We start from the raw sequence: 23,044 nt of genomic DNA on the forward strand, positions 1-23,044 counted from the left end.
TTTTTGTCGCCTAATCTATGGCTATAGATGAAAAAGTGTGGCCATTTTAAAAATCCGTTCGCAAAGACATTTATTTGTAAAATATTTTAAATATATATCAGTAAATTTAGTTAAATGATACCACCTATGGATACTCACATTGCCAGAGACAAGTAAGGTTCGGGCATACTCTAGTGAGCAGCTTCTCTCAATACTGTGGGTGACTGATTCCTGGTGGCTTCTGCACCACAAAGTCTCTCACCTAGGATAAAGAGATGTTTATTAAGGAGACAATGGCCTATCATTATTTTGAGATAGAAAGGCCATTGGTGCACGGGGTTCTACTAACCTCTGGCATGAAGGTCGCTGAAGCCAATACTGCTGGTTCATTGTTATGTTCCTCATAGATTTTTCTGCATTTCGACAGAATCAAATACATCATACCCTGTTCTGGGGCTACTCATTGGACGGGTCTAAAGCAGTGTTTCCCAACGTAAGCCCTCAGGGGCAATTTGATTGTTAATGGGGCAATCTAAATGTAACAAGCGATCGACGATGTGGTGATCTTTGAAATACATAAGAAAATAATGAATATACATTATACTGAAATAATTTGTTTTGGTACTAAGATCGTTTAAATATTCATGTGTATTAACGAGCTTTGCTGTATTCTTGTCAGTAAGATCGCGTATCTTTTTCACTGCGAACGCTGCAGAAATTAGCCTATTGAGAAAGACCTTCTGAGTGTAGGCTCTAATTTCCAAGAACACGGTATTTTCAACGCTACCTCTTTCCTTATACTTAATTGTAATTTAAGTTATTAATTACAAACTTAATACATCTTGTCTTCTTTTCGTTAAGCTTAAGATTATTTGTATCAAACCTGTGAACTACACTAGATACGGCACTGTTTACATTCTCAAGTGATGGATTTCGTCGTTTAACTTTAAATAAAAGCAAAATGTCATCACCGAACAGTATTATCTCACGAAGCTCATTTACAAGAAATGGGAGGTCATTTATATAGACGAGGAATATGAAGGGACCAATGATAGAGCCTTGCGGTACACCCAAAGTAACAGAAGATCTGCTTGATATTGTTCCATTTACATTTACCTTTTAAATTCTATCGCTCAGGTATGAATCCATAAGTTTTAGTGCTTTTTACCAATGCCATAGTGTTGAAGTTTTTTGATTAGGATTTCGTGATAAGTAGACACAGTCAAAAGCCTTTAATAAATCGCAAATAACTCCAGTGCCATCATGAGAATTTTCCCAAGCATTTAAAATCTCGGAAATTAATTTAATACCAGCATCGGCTGTAGAGCGACCATTTGTAAAACTATTATTGAAGTGTCAATAATATATCAAAAAATTTACTCAATGCAGGCAAAACAGATATGGGTCTATAATTTGTGGATGCAGAAGTTGTACCCATTTTGAATAACGGTGTGATTTTACTAAGCTTCATCTGGTCTGGAAAGACTCCACATTCTATACATTCATTAAACATTATTGCTAACTCTGAAAAATCTTATCAACATATCGCAGATTGCTGGTGAAGAATTTAGAACGTTGTTTGTATTCATTGGAATGTTAGTAAAAATCTCTTCATATGGTTCGTCCAGTCTCCTCGTTTATAAATCCAAGTAGCCTTTACCTTATCAGAGCTGTTGTTTAATTTAAAACTTAAGTGTTGCGCCTGAGCGATTCTACACTCTTGCCTGAAACATTTTGAAAGTATCCTAACATGTGTTTGGAAGTCTTCGCTGTCATTATACAATTTATAAAATGAATGAATGAATTAATTAACGAAATTTTATTGATTATTAATTAGCATTTTAAATAACCTAAATCTGTCTAACCGATCATCTGCTATGGGGACTGTGCATATTTTCTTTTTTGGATCTTTACATAAAGTGTTTGGAATTCGAACACTTAAGTGGTCAGATGTTAGTTTGTGTTGGTGTTGAGAGGAGCTCGGTGGTACAATACAATTATTAGTTGAATTATTTGATTTAAGGAGATTAAGCATACGTTTACTCTCCACAAACGATGAATTGTTTCTTGGACTTTTTCAATTTGTGCGGAACCCGCTCTAATACTTTTTCTAAGCTATCATATTGAGCTGAAGGAGGGCTATAAAAGCTAACAAAGATAAACTGCTCCAGTTTCACACACGATACTTCAATAAGGCGTTCCACAGAGAGGCTCAGAATGTCCTTTGTTTCTTTAAATTTTATTTTTTTACTAAGCAAAATTATTGAGCCAACACGTATTGCATTTACTCTGTAGAACAAACTACTAATCTGATGATTACAAAAATTTGAACACAAATTCAATTTATATTTAATAATTCAAGTTAAATTGCGGTCACGTCGTGTGTATTATTCATATTAATACAATTATTCATGAATGGTGGAACAGGAAAACTACATAATGTGAATCACATAATTGTATTACGTAAAATATATACAGTATATTAAACTTAAAATAACTATATGCATGCCAACCAGGCAACCAAGTACACCATGAACGTCAACAGAAAATATGTTAAATTAATTCGTAATTTACATTTACTGGCAAGAAGGACTGGCAAGAAACTCTCCGCCACTCTTTTTAATTAGTCATACAATTTGTTTGAACTGGAGCAAATCAATCCCAATCATTTAAATTATAGTAAAATTAATAAAAAAGCTTTATTGATTAATTACGTTTAACTAGAGTTTTGAACTTTTTCAGTGACAATTCTCTCAATTTCGCTTAAGAGTTTGTTGTAAAAACGAATACAATTTCCATAAAAAGAGTGGTTTATCTTCTGGAGCCGGGTTGGTCGTACGCTTAGACTAGTTCTGTTTCGAGTATTATACCGGTGAGTCACCATTTGTTTTAGTCTTTTATATTTTTATGAACATACAACAAGGCTTCAAGCCTACAATAGGGATATGTATATATATATATATATATATATATATATATATATATAATCAACAGATTTTGAAAAGCGTTCCATCGAACTTTGATGTAGAGAAGAAGAAGAAAACAACAGACAAAATAAAGAATACAGGTTAAAGAAAAATAACAACGCAAACAGATGGTATAATAAAAATAAATAAACTAAAGTGGTAATGGGCGAGGCAAAGAGCAAGAGAAACAGAAAAGTGGAAGACATCTTAGAAGGTGGATAGACCAAATTATAAAAATAGCAGGTCGTACATAGCATAGAGGAATGGCGGGATTTGGAGGAGGCCTATACCAAAGGGCACATTCTACCTTAAAATAATGAGACGATAAAAATTATTATTATTATTATTAATATTTATTTGCAAGAATATGGTACAAAAAAGTACAAAATTATGTTGGTACAATCGAGATGTCGCATATTCTGCCACACATAATGGAGTGCAATTTTGGCCTAACTTGACTCATAATGTATGTAATTTTAACTAATTTTAGTTAAAATTACATACATTATGAGTCATATCATTATATACGTATATTATCTATAGTGATAAAATATCACATTATTAAAATGTATGATTACTTTGTCAATTAATATTCATTATAATATTTCAGGTAAATAATTTTTCCAAATAGTAGTGTCAAATATTATAAACCTTGATTGCCATACAAAAGGTGTTTTTCCTATACCATTCCAGATTAATTTTTGGCTATTCCCGTTGACTTAAAATCATTTGTGTTTTTGTGAAAGGAATAAGGAAAATTTCTAAAATATTCATACCGGGAACGCAACTATCTAGATAGTTAGCTCCACAAACTGCTCTAATACATTTTTCTTGAGCCTCAAATACCATATTTACTTCGACTGAATTTCCCAAAACCATAATTCCATATCTAAGTATGAAAGCAGCTAATACCGTATCATGGTGAGTTTCTCTTAGTCGTATTATCACATCAACGAAGCTGTCTCCTTTGTTCTGTAATAGGTATTTCAATATGCTTTCCAATTACGAAATTTATCCAATGTTATAGGCCAATCGTTCATTATGTCTAGCTTATTGTAAATCTATTTGTGTTAATATAAATGTGATTAACTGTAAAAGTATCGGAATTAAAAATCTATCATTATTAATTGTAATTGTTTAATTATCGTTACTTCATAATATTTAAGTATGTACATAAGTAGGTACCCCGTTGGTTTGAAAACATAGATTTTATTAAAGTTAAAAGTACATATTACCAAAGTATTACACATAACGCGAACCAATTCCATTTATCGCAATTATATTCTGAAGCATTGCCCTTGCTCAAGAAATAATAGAACAAAAATATAGATGAGTCAGCTTGGCTCACGAAATGCGCGAAATCGCCTCTCGAAGTCGTACGATGATTCAGATGCCGACAAAAATCAATACTTCAGTCCAAACTTACAACTGTTATTACAGCCAAACGATACCATTATTGTTGAAGGCATTTAATTTTTAATGTAAGTCTGTCCTTTATTTTGTTGTAATGTAAACTAAAAGTATGTTAATTACCCGTAAAGTTTATTAATAGCTAGGGAAATTTCAATGAATTTGACATAAGTGTAGCGTCAAGTGACGTTTGACTAATTTCACGCCAGGGGGAGCAGTGTGCTCGTGATGTTGTTACACACAGAAGGGCGTGTGAGTGCTTGTGCTAAAAATTAAGTGTAAAGTGGTAAAAAAGAATTTAAAATCAACAAAAACGGTGAGTAGTTAAAGATAATAACTTGATGTATGTTGTGATGTAATGTCGATTATCAAAACTTTATAGTTTTCCAATACGAAATGAGAATCCATACATCTGTCTGATCAGAAGTATAACCCTACCGAATTGAGGTCGGGTCATTAGCGTTGGCGCTCCGCATGTTCCCGTTTCACTTGATTTGGCTGGGTTATATTCCCGCCATCTTGAGCGAGCTTTCAGGACTTCCTACAAATAAAAATATCGATTAAAATTTTTTAACATTTTGTGATTTTCACAATATCCTCGCTATTAATGTACATTACGGAAATATAAATAATCCTTCTCTGCAATGACTGAATTGCTATTCGAACCATTATTAGAGTTAATTGTTGTCAATTATCGATTACTGCAGTATTTCAAATTTGGGCATAAGATGTATGGATTCGTGCTTTGAAATGCGTTAAGTATTTTATTGCAGCATTGAATTTCCGTAAAAACAAGCAAGTTTCAATCGGCCTTGTAGCACCTACATATACCCATATAGAAATGACATCAGAAATTTTAAATAGATCTATCATAGATAAATCAGCATATTGACTTATTTCAATGGAATCAGCAGTTCTGCATTGAGATGACCCCAAACCTTGCTAATATAATTCAATGTTGTAGTTATTATATCAATTTAATGTATTCATAGCTAATAAGATGCTATGCTGGTCTTTCCTGATTGTTCTAGTAATAAATTTTAATGTGCAAAAGACTTGTACAAAATTAATTAGTTACTTACACAGTTATAACACACAGCTCTAACTTTTGTCTTTTTACCAGATAACAGTTTTACAATTTATCAGAAAAAGATGTTAAATGTGTAATTGAGTTAAAACTGTGAATTTAATTCTTGTGGTCTCGTTCATCAGCAATCGGCTATCTATCAGCTATAATCAGATATTTTTTGAGGTTAATTTGGGTTGGGTGTGGTTCCATTGAAAGGCACCAAACAAAGGCAAAGGTATGTGTTGGTAGAATCTGGATTTTTATTTTAGGTTAATTCCCCTGGTCTAGTATTTGCTATCTTTTTAGGTGAGTTACATCATCTCCTGGAGTTAACATATTCTTAGCCAGTTCATTTCTATGTTTGTTTAATCTGTCCCTGTATCTACTACTGCTTTCGCGGATAATTTCCTTCCCAGTTGGCCTTCTCCAGATAATTGTGCATTTCCATGTTTATGACAAACCAGTGTGCACTTGAAATTGTTCTCAGTGCAATGTTTTGAAATCTTTGTAGAATTTCAATGTTGCAATGGGTTGCACAGCCCCAGAGTTCTATTCCATATTAGTTGTATGATGGCCTTATAAACAAGCAATTTGTTACTGAGGGTTAGTCTAAATTGCTACCTTAGAAGCCAAGATACCTCTTTGAATTTTAAGGTGGCTTCTGTTTTCTTGGCTTTTATATGATTAGCCCAGGTCAGTCTTCTGTCCGAGTAGAGATGTAGTCCGAGATATTTCACACTGTTATTGCTTGGTAACGGTTTGGCTTCCATATGTACAGGTGGACAATCACCCTTTTGCAGTGTAAATGTTACTTGGACTGATTTAGTTATGCTAGGCTTGATTCTCCACCTCTGCAGCCACACTGCGTTGTTCGGGTACACATCAGGTGCATTGGGCCGAATATATTGAGTAAAGGACTGGGCCAAGCACTGATCCTTATGTAGCTGAGGAAGTGATGCAATAAAGCCTTGAAAGTTGTTCCTCATATTTTACATCTAGGTCAGATTTTAGGATCATATAGAATAAGATTGGTAGGAGAGTTTTCAGCTTGTATTACAATCCTTTGTGCTAAACTATCAAATGCCTGCTGATTGTCTATAAATAAACTGTACTAGACCTAATTTTGTGTATGATCAGAGGTAATATTGTAGAGTTAGCACTAAGTATACCTCCTGTATGCCGAAGACTTTAGTTTGGTCATATTTTGACTGAATCTTAAAGTTATGATTAAGTTCAATATTCTAATGAAATAGCTTGAATACTATATTTGTATTACTAGAAACAATAGTTATGACCTGATACCACATAATCTGTTATTTTATTTTTGGTTTTCACAAATGTTGTAAATGTTTTTGACATTCATAAGCATTTGCTAAGAAGCATTTAAACTGAATAAACATATTTCGATTTTATATATACTGGTTAAGACATCCTATACTTAAAAAAGAGAAAGTCTGAGTCAATTTGACCATTGAATTAACATTTATTATATGTTTGTATAATTGAAGCAGTAGAAATTTTAATTTTAGGACAGGGTGCCATGACCAACTTTAGCCTGGCTGGGAGAAAAATAATAATCACCTAACTAGGTACCTGACCTAGTTATGGGTGATTACTTTTTTATCCTCAGATTGATTTCCTACAATCCATAGCAACCATACAAGCAGATGTAAAATGTGGACATACAAAGAAATAATAAGAATATTTTATGCAACCTTAGGGATGGGGCTGCATACCCTGTATGACTAAAACCGATTGAGCTTACTTATGAATAATTGTTAAACAGGAAGCTACAACTAAACAGATAAATTCAAAGGCATATCAAATGCCTTTAGTCTAATACACACATACAAAACACTACTATGCTGAGTGTTGTATAATATTGTATTTCGCTAGGGTAAGGTATTCATGTTAACTGTATAGCCTTTCTTGATTTATAATACCATGTAAGGTGTTGGCTACATAAATAAATGCTTAGACAATGTTATTCATTATTCAAACAACGGAAGTTTTTGCATACTTTGTTCTTGAAAAATTAAACTATATTATGACTAGCTGTGCTCTGCCATTATACCTGCATTAATTTGGTTGTAGAACTATGTTCCTAAAGCATATTTTTTACATTAATTATGTGGTGTGTGTGATGGTGTAAAAGTGAAGGTATATACTTGAAGCTGTATATGTGGGGTACGCTTATGATTATATAACATGCATATGCATGCATTAAGCTCTATGTATTTTATTAATACACCTTTTAAGCATATTCTGCAATAGCTTAAACAAGTCAAGGCATTAATGTTGGTTGTTGTATAACCAGGCTGTGCGATACAAAATGGGAGATTTTTTTACATAATTGGTGTGATGTGAGGAATGTGAAACTGGGAAATTTTATTTGAGATATCACATAGCAATAATATGGTTAAATGCGAAAAGAATTTTTTATTTGTTAGACATGCCGACAACCAGCTGCCCACAAACTGCCTTTAATCGCTCAGTTGAGGTGATAGGGGCGGAATTAGACTACCTATTTTGACATTCATAAGTACTTTACCATGAGTTGATTTAAACTCATAAGGAACAGCTCAGTCTAATGATTACATCAGCGGAAGTGTACTAAATATAACATGTAGGTCGGTTTCACGTTCGCGTGAAGCTATGTAATGATTAAAAGCTTTATTGGTTAACAGAGCATTGTTGGCCTAGAGGGCCCAATTTTGCATCATGGCTATGCACCAATAGACTGCATTTTGTATAGAAATAATTGTTACACACATTACAAACGGTGTTTAGTTAAAAGAGAAAGTGCAGTAGCACACTAGACGACTCTGTGTCGAGAGCTAGTCTCTTCAATTTGACATATTTTAGGAACTTGACGTAATAAATTCTAAATAATGCCTTACAATTTTTATTATGTTTACTTTAGCTCTGGATTGAATCAATTCTGGTACACTGTTGCACACGGTTCTGAGCCAAGTGAACACAGTTTTTCATGTGTTCTTGTAGAAATTTGAGGGTTATTCTTGTTGAATTGAATATGTTTTTTAAACAAGTTTATGTATGTTTCATAACATTTAAATACATGTGTCTTTACTAAGTCAATGTGGAAAATTAAATCTAGCCTAACGCAAGACTAACAAGTAATTTTAAGTCTAACCTAATTCCCTAAAAGGGACATTTAGTACAGAGTGTCCAATAACACGACTTACATTCGAATCACTAGTTCAAGTAATTTCTAGTCTTCTTACTAGGCCCGTGGTGTCAAGAAGTTGAATAGCCTCGACATTCACGTGATGGTGGAGCCTTTGTTCGTGGGCTCCAGCAGTCCGACGACATAAAGGTTCCGACGGTACATCTACTTTCGTTACGCAATAAAATAGTTGTAAAACAGCGGATAAGTTATCAGATAGACAATTAACAACGCTTTTAAGTAAACCAATTGTAACATCAAGCTAAAAGATTTTCCCGAGTTTAAACGCTATTTGTACCACTGGACCACTGAGATGCCGTTTTGTTTACGTGTAATGCGAGATGTGGAATTAATTCCGCGAAGTAACGGTGTTTGGTTCCTGCCGATGCAGCGATGAGCTGATTAATGCGTCAACATATAAATTAATTCTTTTGCTGGGTTAGCTTAGTGGCTTCAGCTCTCATTCCTATAATTGTATAGCGCCACTGATTTATTATTTATTTATTTTTAAATTTTCGTGATTAATAGTTATCCAATGGCGCTATATACGCATAGGAGGCAGGAGTCTCACCCGAAGTTAACTGATACCACCGCCCATGGACACCCACATTGCCAGAAGGCTCACAAGTGTGTTGCCCGTTCTTTGTGATTGAGACAAATTAAAAAAAAAATGGTTTCGTAAGAACAGTATACGTTCTGTTGGACTAGAAAGCGTGTTAATGATGGATTTTTAATATCACCGGAAGTGTGTCAGAGTGGGCGCGCCCTCGCAACACCTTAGGGTTTGGAAAGTTGTTTTTCAATATCACCTCGTAAAAAGTATGTAGGATGCAATTGCTGTCATGCATTATTGGAAGTGTTTTGCTGAGACGGGCTTAAAAGTGCAACAAATCACTACGGAAGAAAGAAATTAACAAAAATATAACTTTTAGAATATCCAAAACGCTAAACCTGCATCATGACCACACCCCACATAGACACCCTCAAATTCACACCATCTCACACATTGGTATTACGTATTTGATAAATTCTGTTGAACCACGCTCCACCTTAAAACAGCTTCAAATTTCGACATATTTTCATCACTCGGCCAATGGTGTACCATACAATAATGTGGTGGCGCATGATCTTTGAGCCAATGCAATTCTCTGGGAACTGAGACAATATCATTTACATCATAATAAAATTCGGACTCCAACATTCGACAAATTTAGCATAATTTTATTGATTTCGTATTTGAAATTTTTGTATATGTACAAATGTGATGTATTACATCTTTGGCTACATGTTTAGTATATATATATATAACCTAGTTTTTTAGTGTTTAGTATAATATATAAAAATTGTATTTTCCTAATAAAGTGATAGGTGTGGTCTCTGCGAAATAAGGAAAATTGTCAAAACAATGTCTTTAAAGTTATGTAAGCGGCTCCGCAATGGCGGCAGACGGCGCCCGACGTCTGGGCGCCGCCCGCCTTCCAGTCGCCCAAAGCTCGGCCCGGGCTGTCTGATTGATGGTCGTGGTGTTTTCAAATTTTGTCCCTGTTTTGAGAGAGATTTGTTTGCATTGAATAGGCTACAAAACCTTTCACTAAAAGAACCCTGCTATGATAAACATGGGCTGTGGAATATTTTCTAGATGTGGAGGAGACCAATTAAGATTCCTGACAATAGAGCAATGTACTACAGTTTTATAGAAGACCTATATCTATAATAGTGTAACAATAAATATTTTTTTTTAATTGAAAAGACTTAAATGCAAAACATTACATGGAAACAGTAATAAAAACAGCTATTTGATGATTTAATTATTTATAATTATAGGTACTTATTAATTTTCAATTAATCTCGTAACATATGCAAGGTGTGGCGTAATTAATGGACAATGTGGTACCAGTGTTTAGAGGACGATGCGGATGTCCCTCGGTTTTCGAGATATTTCCCCCTTTTCAAACCAAATAAAACTTACCCTTTGACATTCTTTAACAAAAACATTAAAACATTATCTATTGTTAACGTTGGTATATATCTGAGTGGAATCAGGACTTCTAATGGTATAATATAGCAGATATTTTTGAATTCATTTTAATATATTTTCATCAAAGGCTGGAACACAATTCACTAGGCTGCGAAACTAGCGACCTGAATATCTAGGTCACAGCAGTAGTTAAAAAAGAGTTCCTAAAGCTGGTGACACAACCACTCACTTAGGCGCTGGTAACTTTTTATCCTGTAGATCTTAGAGGCAAATTAATTGGAGGTTTTTTAACATTGTTGCAGTTATTGAGATGTGAAGAGTTGGACCACCAAAAGTGCCTTTAAGTGTTCACGAGATCGCATACGACACGAAAACGATAACGAAAAGGTAAGATTTATTTGTTTAATATTTGTCAGCCAATTGCACCTTACAAACATTACCATACCATACGCTGTCAATGCCAGAAGGACCCTATATCGAATTGGTTCGGAACTACTTCAGTGGATAGCTGATTCCACGTAGTGAGAAACGCTCAGTTGTGGAACGACGGACGTCAGGGATGAGAATCACTGAAGCCACTGCCAACACTGCTCATTGTATAGAACATGAAAAAATATACTTGGAAGTCGGTTTAAATTGTGATGAAAACTATGAAAACAAAACAACGTAAAAAGATTTCCTAGCTTACACAGTGGGGGTTTAATGTTGCTTAAAAGCACGCGAGGGTTGTTTCTCTTCATCTCTGACTTACCCGGCATAAAGATAAATTATCAAGTGGCGTGATAAAAAACTCAAAATATACAGCTATATATACACAGCATCGGTTGAATATAGTTTTATAAACTAAAGCCTAGATATCCATAGTTGCTGCCTTCACTCTTGACATCGATTTTCTCTTCATGTACGTTTTGTTTGCCTATACTGCTTGTCACGTTAGAAATTGTATTATATTTTTCATGTATCAGTGTGCCGAGCGTTGGTAAGATTGTATAAATAAATAAATAGTTGAAAGCCTTGAATGTTTAATACAGTTAAAGCAATTAGTTTAAATGATTCAATAATATAGGTTTTAAATTTTTACTGATTAACAAAAAACATCTTACTATGTTATTTTGGTAACAGTTTTCAAAAGTTATTTGTTTATGTCGCAGTATACAGCTAACATTATACAGAACAACAATACTAAACATATAGCCAAAGATGAATATATTTCATCTTCTATCTTCTATATAAAGTTAGACTAATAATAGTTAATTGGATGAAATTTTGAAGAGTCCCTCCTGCCTCTTCATCACCGTAGGCATTAACTCCAAATTTCGTCCGCATCACCTTGTTGGCTGGAAGTCTTTCACGGTCCGCTTCACAATACATTTTATTTTGTGAGGTGTCGAATCGACTCCCGGTGAGGGTATTGGACCCTGGTGGTCGTCCAATTGTTAAAAAAAACAACATATTCTAGAAGGCCGGCAACGTACCCACTAAAATGATTTAGATCTAGCCTATCGTAAGTCTAATAATTAATTTAAAACCTACTTTACTAAAGAGTCCAATAAAACACAATATTAAAAAATAATAGAGGAAATTATCCTTTCCTAATAACATTAACAATGTACACCATTAGAAACCGTAACATTGGGTGTACCCTCAGTTTTGTGGATAGTTAAGTGATTTATATATCTGGATTGTGTATGAACAAGTCCACAATTAACCTCTTTCCATCCCCAATATTTTCTTTGGAAACTATGACAACTTGGAACCCTTCCTGTCAACACACCCTCACGTCTTGAAGCATTAAGTTCGCATCGTCGCACAGAATATGCATAATTGTCGTTACCCTCTTTAAAATTGCGATTCGTTTGAGATAGTGAGATCCCGCTGTGGAATCCACCATTTTCAGTCATTGATTGACGGCTTTGGAAAATTTCACATCAATTTGATTAATTAAACATAGAAAAAATTGGCGCTCGGTCTGGAACTCCTTCTGTCATAAATCTGTTCCGTGGTCTTTCTAATGGGCAGGTAATCAGCCCTGTACACAGTCATTTTCTTTCACTGTCTGTTAAATACATAGTCAGAATGTATTGGTTCGCAGCCAAGGTTCGAACTTCGAACAACCTCAGGGATTTGAAACGAAGAAAATAGATTATAACAGATTAAACGAAGAGTAGACAGTTTTTCATATTAAAATGTATATAACTATAATTTTCCTTAAAAATACTTAATTGAAAAGTAGTAGGTTTTTTAATATCTTGATGTTTTAATAACGATGTAACTCGGATACGAAATCAAATAGTAATTTTTATCTTTACTTACGTCCATCACTCTACGTTTATTTAGGATTTTATATAAATTGTTTTTATTTAATTATCTATTAAGTTTTGAGCATTCTAAAATCTCATATCGTACGAGATGGGAGACGCGCTTAGCGCTAAGTTTTGCTGCTAACAGCAATTTCAGCGGTTTAACTAACATTACCATATAGGGATCTAGGAAGATATGGTACCATTTTAATAAATCTAGCAATTCATTTTGATGATACCTCACAATGAGGCCAAAATGAAAGCTGTTTCACATGCAATACGTTATTGCTTAAAACAGTATCACTTATTTTATATATGTTGTCGAAAATGTATAGATTAATGAGAGCTTCAGAGTTCGATTCGAATCAATAAACAATATCACAGGAAATTCGAGAGTTGCATGCATTTCCATCTTTCAGCGTCCTTTCACCCTCCGAATAACATCCCCTTTTGTGTGAGGGCGATAGAGGATTGTCAGTGCGCATGCGCGAGGCAACCCCAAGCGTTGGAGATGGTCCCCGATAGAGAAATCGGGAACCTGGCTTGTTGCTGGGGTCTAAGAGCATTCCTTCGTGGACCGCCCGTGTAGACGGAGGTCCCACTCTCTCAATCCCGGGTTACACTTATCACATCCTTAGAACTTTTTAAATTGTACACCGGTACTTCGAGGTTCTATATTGGTACCTTACGGTTTTCCTTTATACGCCGTGGCTAAGTAATATAGAAGTTGCCATGGAGTGAGAGAGTGAGGGGGAATGTAGTATTGTTTTAAGTGGGAACGAGACAGCAACATGGGCAGAACGAGGTAAGTGCCACTCGAGCCACGTGTTCAAAGCACTTGAGATTTACGATTGCGTTTCATGAATGATTTAATTTTTGTTAGATTATTTTTTATTTGACAAAGTAGCAACTATCCTTGTAGTTGCGGTGAGAGCTCAATGGCCGTGTGAGTCTCTCAATACTGAGGTTTATATAATAATAAAATGAGTAATGTTGAATGAATTGAAATCGGTCTACTATTTTTTTATTGTAATATAATTGCGGCAAAATAAAGGTTTTTTTCGGCAATACATGTCGTTAATATAGAACATTTTAAGGTTAATCATATTTCTGTCAAGATGTGGCTCGTGCTGACCACGATCCCTTAAAAGCATTAAGCACTAGCTGCCCCCGCGAACTTCGGTTCGCCTTACTATGATTTTGCCTTAAAATGATTTTGCTTAGCCTACCTATTTAGTAACATACCAACATATGGCATATTTTGCTTTGCTTTACCTCATAATTTGCTTTACCGTCATAAAAACGTGGCTTTTACGTTTTTCCGTGCAATTTTTTAAAATTTCTTCAACTCTGAGGAACAAATAAATAAATTACACGAGACGGTCCACCCGTTGTCGAATTTTTAATTTATATTTAGCAAATGAACATGATCACTGTTATCTCATTTCACTGCATTCAGCGAATTATACCTATTGCTTCAAAATATATTAGCTCACTCTGCAACTTCCAATAACCACACCGATTATGCCGTTCTTAATAATAATAAATCGTTTATTTAAATAGATCATATAAAAATAGACCTGCAAAATTGTTTCTAAAGCCGGAATTACATTACGAAATTAGTGGCATGAAATTTATTTCGTGACATTAGGATTACCAACAGTTTCAGTTTCACGTGCAATATTTTCGTAATGCAAATGAGTTTCATGCAACTAATTTCGTGATTGAGATGCGTCGTGCGACGTGAACCAGTGTCGCCTGTGCTGTGCGTGTGTATTTGAATGCCACCCTGGATTCGTTGATTACCCTTCTCAGTAAAAATCGAAATTATCTTTACTTATTCGAAAATAGTATTTATACTACGGAGACTAATTTCATTGCACCCAAATGCTTTCTTGTTAACAGTCCTCGAATCCAGCAACGTGTTTTTTCTTAATAGTCTTTTTCGTAAGTTGTTATATGAATATAGAAAATATAGCTTTGATGCTGATGGGGCCATAGTTACTGCGATACTGTGGATTTCACGACAATAATTATTTTACGAAATTCCTTTCGCATATATCGTACAACTAATTTCGTGAAATTGATTTCACATGGATGCCACTAATTTCGTAATGTTATTCCGGCTTAACTGTTGACAAAACTTACCCACATTTATTGAATATTATTTTTCTTAACGAAACACTGACGCATCCTTTGAAGCCAAATACTCAATATTCAGAACTTAAATCTTTAATTAGCGCCTGTGCACTTTAAAATGTTAAGTACATGAAATAATGACTTCTTTTTAAATTATGTTTTACAAGTGATACATACCTTGTGTTATCATTCGATGGCCAAGTCCATTTAACACATAAAAGATTTTTAATATTTGGTCACCATAAGTTACCACCATAGGTTATTTACGTAATAACTTGAGGCAGAAGTTAAGTAGGTAGACTCAAGTAGGGACTGAATTAACCGACTTGATATTACAGATCTCACTTTTTACCATGATGTACATAATATTGTCTCAGTTCACAGTGAATTACATTAGGTTAAGCCAAAAATTTGCACCATCTTTCATTCATTTCACAAATCATGATGTTTTTATTAATTTCTATGGGGTTAAAGACCACGCACGTTACACCAATGCCGAGTGACGAAAATATGTAGAAAAAAACTTGGAGCTGTTTTAAGCTGGAGCGTGATTCGACAGATTTAGCAAAGCTTATTTCCCTTTGTGCAATCAATATTCATTCACGAAATGATCTCTTAACATCCATTGATTACCCCATGGGACAATTTGGCTTTAATTACAAGTTTTGATGCCCTTTTAATGACATAGATTGTGGCCGCGTGTCTCGTGCTTCAACAAGTTTACTTCAGAATGAATGCTGAAGGTTTGGTAGTTTGAGTTTTTAAATATATTACAGGGGGCAAACGGGCAGGAGGTTCATCTGATAAGTTAAGTTATATATATATCGCAAGTTCGTGGCTGGTCTTTTAAGAATTATAACGTACGAGCTTAACGAGTTCATACAGATAAACAGCCCGGGGGAAATATATTTAGATTTTAGTTTATACAAACGAGAGGCGTCTGCGGTGTCAACGTCGTTTGTGGCTCAGACGAGACAATTTATGTTTATTTATTAGTAATCTCACAGTGAACAAACACATTATAAAACAACTAATAAGTACAAGCAAACAGCGGACGCAGAGCAGGCGGAAAATAGTTGTCGGCTCAAATATAAGAGTCTTTCCTCCAAATTTTGTTTCAAGTGCACGGCCATTTTATTTTTATTAATTCTAAATACTGTATATTAAAATCAATATTATAGTTAAAAGGAATAGAAGAATTTAAAAAATAAGACAAATTAAAGAACTAACACTTTACACTTTGACAAAAAACTAAATTGTTAATGCTAAACAAAGTCAAAGTCTTCCCGCCTATTCAAATATATCCTCACTTATATATTTATGTTTGGAAATTGGACTAAATACGCCATGTTTGATGATGATACATGATAATGGTAATAATTTTCAAAATAAGCGAGTTGAGTCTCAGTGTGATGTTAACATTATCCACCCTACGTGAGGCCATTATGTTAAAATCGACGTCCAAACCACCCTAATTCGCTAATAGAATAGCGTATCCGATATCCGCTGACGACTTCCGGTTTCCGGTCCAATATTTTGTCTATATCCTTTTCTGTATTTAAGAAGCAGCGGGAAATATATAAACAATACGAAAAATAACAATAACAAACCCATTCGATAGGGAATTATGATTATTATTATATATGTAGACCAGTTTTAGTAAATCCGGCACCTGCGAGCCTTCTGGCAATTGCCATCCAGTCAAAACCCCTGGCCTAGTCCAGTGGTGGTATCATTGAAGATCAGATGGGCGTCACGCCCGTTTTTCCCCTGGTCTTTTAAAAATAGAAATAACAAGACGTCAGACAGGACGGCGTCAGCGTCGTTGACGGTACGCATGCGCGAATGTGCGATTAAAATATCGACCACCAATTGTGGCTGAGGGTGTATCAATTCTGGTTTGGGTTAAGGTTGAGAGTTGAACTGAACATGCACTATATGTCAAAATTCATCACTAATCTTCATGATAGAGGCGCTCCAAGTCATACATGGCCATAGTGCCAATCGATGTGTGTGACAATTTTGTCATTAAATGTAAACAGAACTATACAATGCAGATAATATTGAATTGGTTAAAAAGCTATTTATTGGATTGTACACCATTTAAAACCATTAATGCTTAATGAATTAGAACCCTACTATGATGAACATAGGCTGTAGAATTTAAAAAAAAGGTAGGGTAAGAAATTAATATAGTGACAGGTGTGAAAAATACCAATAAAGATTCCCATATGCTGCACAACGCAAAGCCACAAAGTCAACATAATGTATCAGACATAAAACTAAATCAACCGATGCTCGCTAGCTTTGAAAATAGATTGGCAATGGGCTGGTCATGTGACACCTCGACCACTGATGGTCATTAAAGACAACACAATAGACCACCCGGGAAAGGACTGGGCAGGCAAAAGGACGGTGGACTGATGACTTGATAGAGATAGCAGGGAAAGACTGGCGAAGATAGTGACAATGAAAGGGTTGGCGGAGGCCGTCAAGAAGGTTCCATCCACAGGCATTATTATTATTATTATATGCTGCGGAAACGGTTGATGATCGAGCAATGTACTACAGTTTTATAGAAGACATCAATATCTCCAAAAATGTCTATTTGTCGAAGGCTTTAGGTTATACAACATCGTGCTACCGAACTAATGCGGAACCGCAGAGGACAGCTGATATTATATTATATCAGGCATGTTTGCCAAATCCTCATGTTAAATATTATTTGTCTAATTAATAATTTTTCCACACTTACGCGGATACGCTTATCGCATCAGTGCATTGCCCCCTTCAGATTCTAATTGACAGCTTTGAAAAAGAAAAATGGTTGAATTTAGAGTCGAGGCTCCTTACATGGCCCCGTGGCCGCATGAATACAGCATTCTGTTGCAACGTCTTTGTTAAATCTGTGCAACATCTTGGTATCACAACCTTGGCCCTCACACATATCCCCTATGTTTGAAACTGAGTTAAGTACTTGGATTGCTCTCCAGCAAGATTTTAAGTTAGGCCAACTGCCCCGTCTAGTTTCTGCCTTATTGTACCCCATCGTACCTAAGACAAATGTATATAATATATCTGTACGAGCCCTACATTGCATTCGAGGTGATACGATTAGGAATTCTTCACTCGTAAAGAGATTAGATGTGCACAGAGAAATATTATACATGTTTTGACAGACGAAACACGAGACGATAATAGATTTGATGTATTGACATTTGACAATGACAAAGAGACAAATTGAAGTTTCGTCTTACGATGTTTTGATACGGTTTCGTGGGGCAAGGCACTATTATATTTCGTGAAACGCTCTATTTGCTACCTCTATTTATTTATATTATTGCCATAATCGTTCTAATTCTCTAGAAACTGAATGAAAATAGTTTTAAATGTAATTGAAGTCAACAAACCGGAATATGGTTTACTTAGCCTACCTTTTTAGTAACATAATAGTTAGTTATAGTGTTCGCTTTCCAATTTTACTCTTCATAAATATCTTCCTCAGCAGAGTACAAGCCCCCGCCAACTTTACCTACCTTTTTGGAAGTTTAAGTGGGACCGCAGGCTTAATGTAGCAGGGGTATGTGGAACTCAACTCATTCCATGTATTCTGCTACTCAGAGAACTGTTCGAGCTATCTCCTTAAGTTGGTACTACACCAACAGGAACGCATCAAAGAGGCCCTCGGCCTCGCTTTCCGTCCAATTTTCAACCATTTCCCTACATAAAAACTTTCCTCAGACCTTGCTTAAAAAATTATTCCAATTGGTCCAGCCGTCTTTTAGCTTTACGCTTAGCAACATTTGCGATTCATTTTTCTATTTAAATTTTTAAAATGATTATATTCTTTTAAAATCGCCATCTTATTGAAAGTTAGAACGTGCATAGCTGAACATGCGCGAGGCGATTTTTTGTATAAAATACATAATTATTTTTTTATGACCCAACACCCCAGTCTAATAAATACTATTATAGCCTATATTAAAATGACATAACCGGAGTTATGATCTTCCTTTGCATATGAATTTAATTTTAAGGGGGAATGCAGTCGATAAATTTTTATGTTGTGTACGTGTAGGTCTAATGTGTTTGGATTTTAACCAGAATCGAATTTGATCACGGATGGAATTGCGTTTAAGGAGGACTGTTTTTTAATAACAATCTTTTAGGTCTGGGCCTCAGGTTTCTGTATGTGATCATCTCTAATAGGCTAGTAGGTCGAGCTTCTGTGCCAGACACTATTGAAGGGTGTAAGACCGGTTTCCTCATGTTTCCTTAACGAAAGTCCATTGGTGCACAGCCGTGGATCTCCCTCTCAGGAATGACAGCATATGTTTCGTGTAATTGTCTTTTGTTGTATATAATTTATGTTAGCTGTATAATTATGAAATAAATAAATTGTTTTTAATTTACTCTCTCCTTTCAGGAAAGGGACGTCGATTGATACCAAGAACTACAGACAAACAGTTGAAGTTAGCTGACGTATGTAAGTATACAGCACAGATTTTGATATGGTTTCCACCAATAGATATGATGAGTGTGAATAACATGATGATAAGGGTACGAAAGGGAATTTTGTTGATACAGCAATAAGCCCATAGTGTCAATTTAAAACGAAGGGTATCAAAAACAGCCTCATTGCCACCATGTCGTCATATATGTAATAGTTTTCCGAAAATCCTTTTTTCCTTCTTTTATTGTTTTTTTTTCAATAACAATTTTGTAATTTTTTAAAACGATTTACAACATATTTTCTTATTTTTATTTACTTATGTTCGACGCGTAACACACGTGGGTGCATGAGTGAGTCTGTGAGCTGAAAGATTACATTTTCTTTTAACTTTGAAAGTCAAATAGGTATTTAAAAGTAATTTAATTGTTAACAGGTACAACAATGGCGACTCTGTCGCTGAAAATCTCGATAGAGGATGGTAAAGTGGTGAAGACCATCCAATTTGATCCGAGTAGCTCTGTATACGATGCCTGTAGGATCATCAGGGAGAAGATTCTGGAGGCCAACATCAATGATGGTGAGTAACCCTGCTGCTGCGGTTGGATGGTAGTTACAAAGTAGCATACACTGGTGTAAAGGGTTCAATTTCGTTCGTTTCTATACAGTGCGTTGGTACGGATAACGATGCATAATTTTTGAGTATTTAGTTGTTAAATTTCGTACTTTACAACAAACTTGGAAACTTAGGTCATCATAGTTTTCAAGTTTCATCACAATTTGTTTAGAAATTTTTGAGATATATCGACGCGGTTCTGGATATTCTTTTTTAAATTACGTTCACTGTCTTTACAGCAAAAGAATATGGACTGTTCCTTGCATCTGAAGAAGATAATAAGAAGGGAATATGGTTGGAGTCATCTCGAAGTCTGGACTATTATATGCTGAGGAATGGGGATATGTTGGAGTATAATAAGAAGACCAGGAATCTTCGAGTTCGCATGTTGGATGGTGAGTTTGTTTATTAGTAATAAAGCCTTAATTCCATACAAGAAAATTACAAATCGATTCTGGAATAGAGACCCCCATTGGGTTTACCCAACTGAAGACTTTGACGAGACCCAAATGAAAGCTTCTCTAGGTCTAGGCAGCCACCAGTCCCCATGACATACACACAAACGTCAAGTTTTCTACGTGTCAATTGTCATTCTCTATTCTTTATAATCATGACATATTGTTTGACTAATATTTTAAATAATATTTACTCTTTTACAAAACGTGGCACACGATTTGTACAGTAATCACTGAAGTACCCTTTTCTTTTTATAGGTACAGTCAAGACTCTGCTAGTGGATGATAGTCAAGTGGTTGCCAATTTGATGGTGGTCATTTGTACCAAGATTGGTATCACCAATTATGATGAATATGGATTGGTGAGTATTTATATAAACTAGTTTTAAAGACCCGTGGCACCGACGTCAAGTAGGTGATCAGCCATCTGTCTTACCTTGGAGCTAGTGTTAACTTTGCTCATGGAGTTAATTGGTGCACCGTGATTCTAACCCGTCTAGGTCTGACAGCAATAAGAAAAAGAAAACAGATAATTTTGAAAGAAATTTCTCTTTTGACATAATGAATATCGTCTCTAGGTCCGAGAAGATCAGAAGGAAGAGGCGGACCCATGTGAGAAGCCCAACTATGGGACCCTCACACTTCGTAGGAGACATCACGAGAAAGAGAGGGACGCGAAAATGGAACAGCTCAGAAAGAAGTTGAGAACTGATGACGAGGGTGAGTCTGAGATTGTGTTAGCGTACCAATTCTTAAAAGGCGGGCAACGCAATCGCGAGATCAAAATCAAAAATCAAAAGTTTTTTTATTTATGAAACGTCTAGTTGCACGGTTCCAAAAAGTGGGTCTCATGGAGAAGAACCGGCAAGAAACTCCATGGACACTCTTTTCAACAATGGTTTAGCTTACAAAGACTCGGTTACAATAGTAATAATCGGCTGAGAAGTTTATATAATGCAAGGTATACAGAGATTCTATACAATGCAAAAGAAAATTGAGTTTTTACTATTAGTGTAAAATGAGACACACACTTGCACAGCGCAAGTTGCCAGGGAAGCCGCACATGCAGAGATATAGTCAACATAGTCTTGGATTTTATAATACGCTTTTTTAATTAGGATTCCTTTGATGACGTTTTTGAACTTTTTAGTCGTAAGATCAGTTACACACTTCGGTAGCCTGTTGTAGAATCTGACACAATTCCCAAGAAACGATTTATTCGATTTTGTTAATCTGTATTTTGGGACCACTATTGTATGCTTATTCCTGGTATTTATAGAATGAATAACACTTTTGACACTGAATTGATGCAAATTTTTACGAATAAACATGATATTCTCTAGAATGTAAAGGGAAGGCAACGTGAGTATATTAATTTCTTTAAATAATTCTCTCAGAGAGTCGCGGGGGCCAAGATTGTAAATTAATTATGGAACACTTTGCAGCCTTAAAATTCAGTTTATTTATATTGATATATACCTTGCTCTGAAGAGACTCTCACTCGCTTGTTCTGATTAACATCAGGTGAGCCTCCAGCCCGTTTGTCATCTGCTAGAACCGAAATTATCGAAACAATATAAAAAAAGTTTCTTCGTCGTGACATACACACCGCTCGCTCTTGGCGACGATTGCCCCGCAATGGAAAATTTATTGTGTCCTTGTAAACAGAATTTCAATAGCAATAATCGTATTTTGAGGATTTTCCTATAAAGTTCAATGAACTTAATATTATCGGCAGCGCCAAATTTAAAGGATTTTGTGTCATTTTTTACGAACAATACAAAACGGTGGTAATACTAGACAAGATTCTCGTTTGACATAATCTAAGGTTCTATTCTAATAAGGTGAAAATTTTGCTCTTGCCTGAATGTGAACATTTTGATACGATTATAGTATTAGCTATGGCGAATATTGCTGGTCATAGTCGCGTACCCTTTCCATCTAAATGGGTCTTAGGGCTATTTTTCTTTAAAATAACAGAGTTTTAAACATGCTCCATGTACCACGGAATAATTGGTAACCCACAACACGGGCCTCCAGTGAACTAGCGATAGATAACCATATTTGTGTCATGAAGAAAGTTTTTTTTTGTAGTGAACTGGGTGGAGCCGTCGAAGACTTTACGCGAACAGGGCATCGACGTGACGGAGACTCTTCTTCTACGTCGGAAACTTTTCTTTTCTGATCGGAATGTAGACTCTCGCGATCCGGTTCAACTGAATCTTTTATATGTTCAGGCGAGGGATGCAATCTTGGATGGCACGCACCCTATAACACAGGACAAAGGTGTGTTCATTTATTTATTATATATTTATAAAATTTATATATATACTATAATCCATATATGTAGTGGTCTAGACTAGATTGTAACTTTGTAAAATCATCAAAAAATAGATTGGTGCAAGGCTCTCGAAGTCCAGTCCAAGTCAAACTTTAGACAAAAAAGAAGCGCAAGGTCCCACTCTTGTGCTGTCAGTGTTACCATTTCGGAATTT

The 23,044-nt window shown here is 35.4% G+C and overlaps 1 protein-coding gene across 1 annotated transcript in view; it reads left to right on the top strand.

The window, feature by feature from the left end:
• Positions 1-4,370: 4,370 nt before the first annotated feature.
• Positions 4,371-23,044, top strand: part of LOC123718408 (talin-1) — a 64,397-nt gene continuing 45,723 nt past the window's right edge. The window contains exons 1-8 of the mRNA XM_045674847.1: positions 4,371-4,671; positions 10,892-10,976; positions 19,455-19,514; positions 19,915-20,058; positions 20,334-20,489; positions 20,808-20,911; positions 21,128-21,269; positions 22,644-22,835. Of these exons, the coding sequence (XP_045530803.1) occupies positions 19,923-20,058; positions 20,334-20,489; positions 20,808-20,911; positions 21,128-21,269; positions 22,644-22,835 (730 nt within the window). The 5' untranslated portion in view covers positions 4,371-4,671; positions 10,892-10,976; positions 19,455-19,514; positions 19,915-19,922. The remainder of the gene's footprint in view (positions 4,672-10,891; positions 10,977-19,454; positions 19,515-19,914; positions 20,059-20,333; positions 20,490-20,807; positions 20,912-21,127; positions 21,270-22,643; positions 22,836-23,044) is intronic.

The sequence above is a fragment of the Pieris brassicae genome, chromosome Z (assembly GCF_905147105.1).
Source record: "Pieris brassicae chromosome Z, ilPieBrab1.1, whole genome shotgun sequence".
NCBI lineage: Eukaryota > Metazoa > Arthropoda > Insecta > Lepidoptera > Pieridae > Pieris > Pieris brassicae.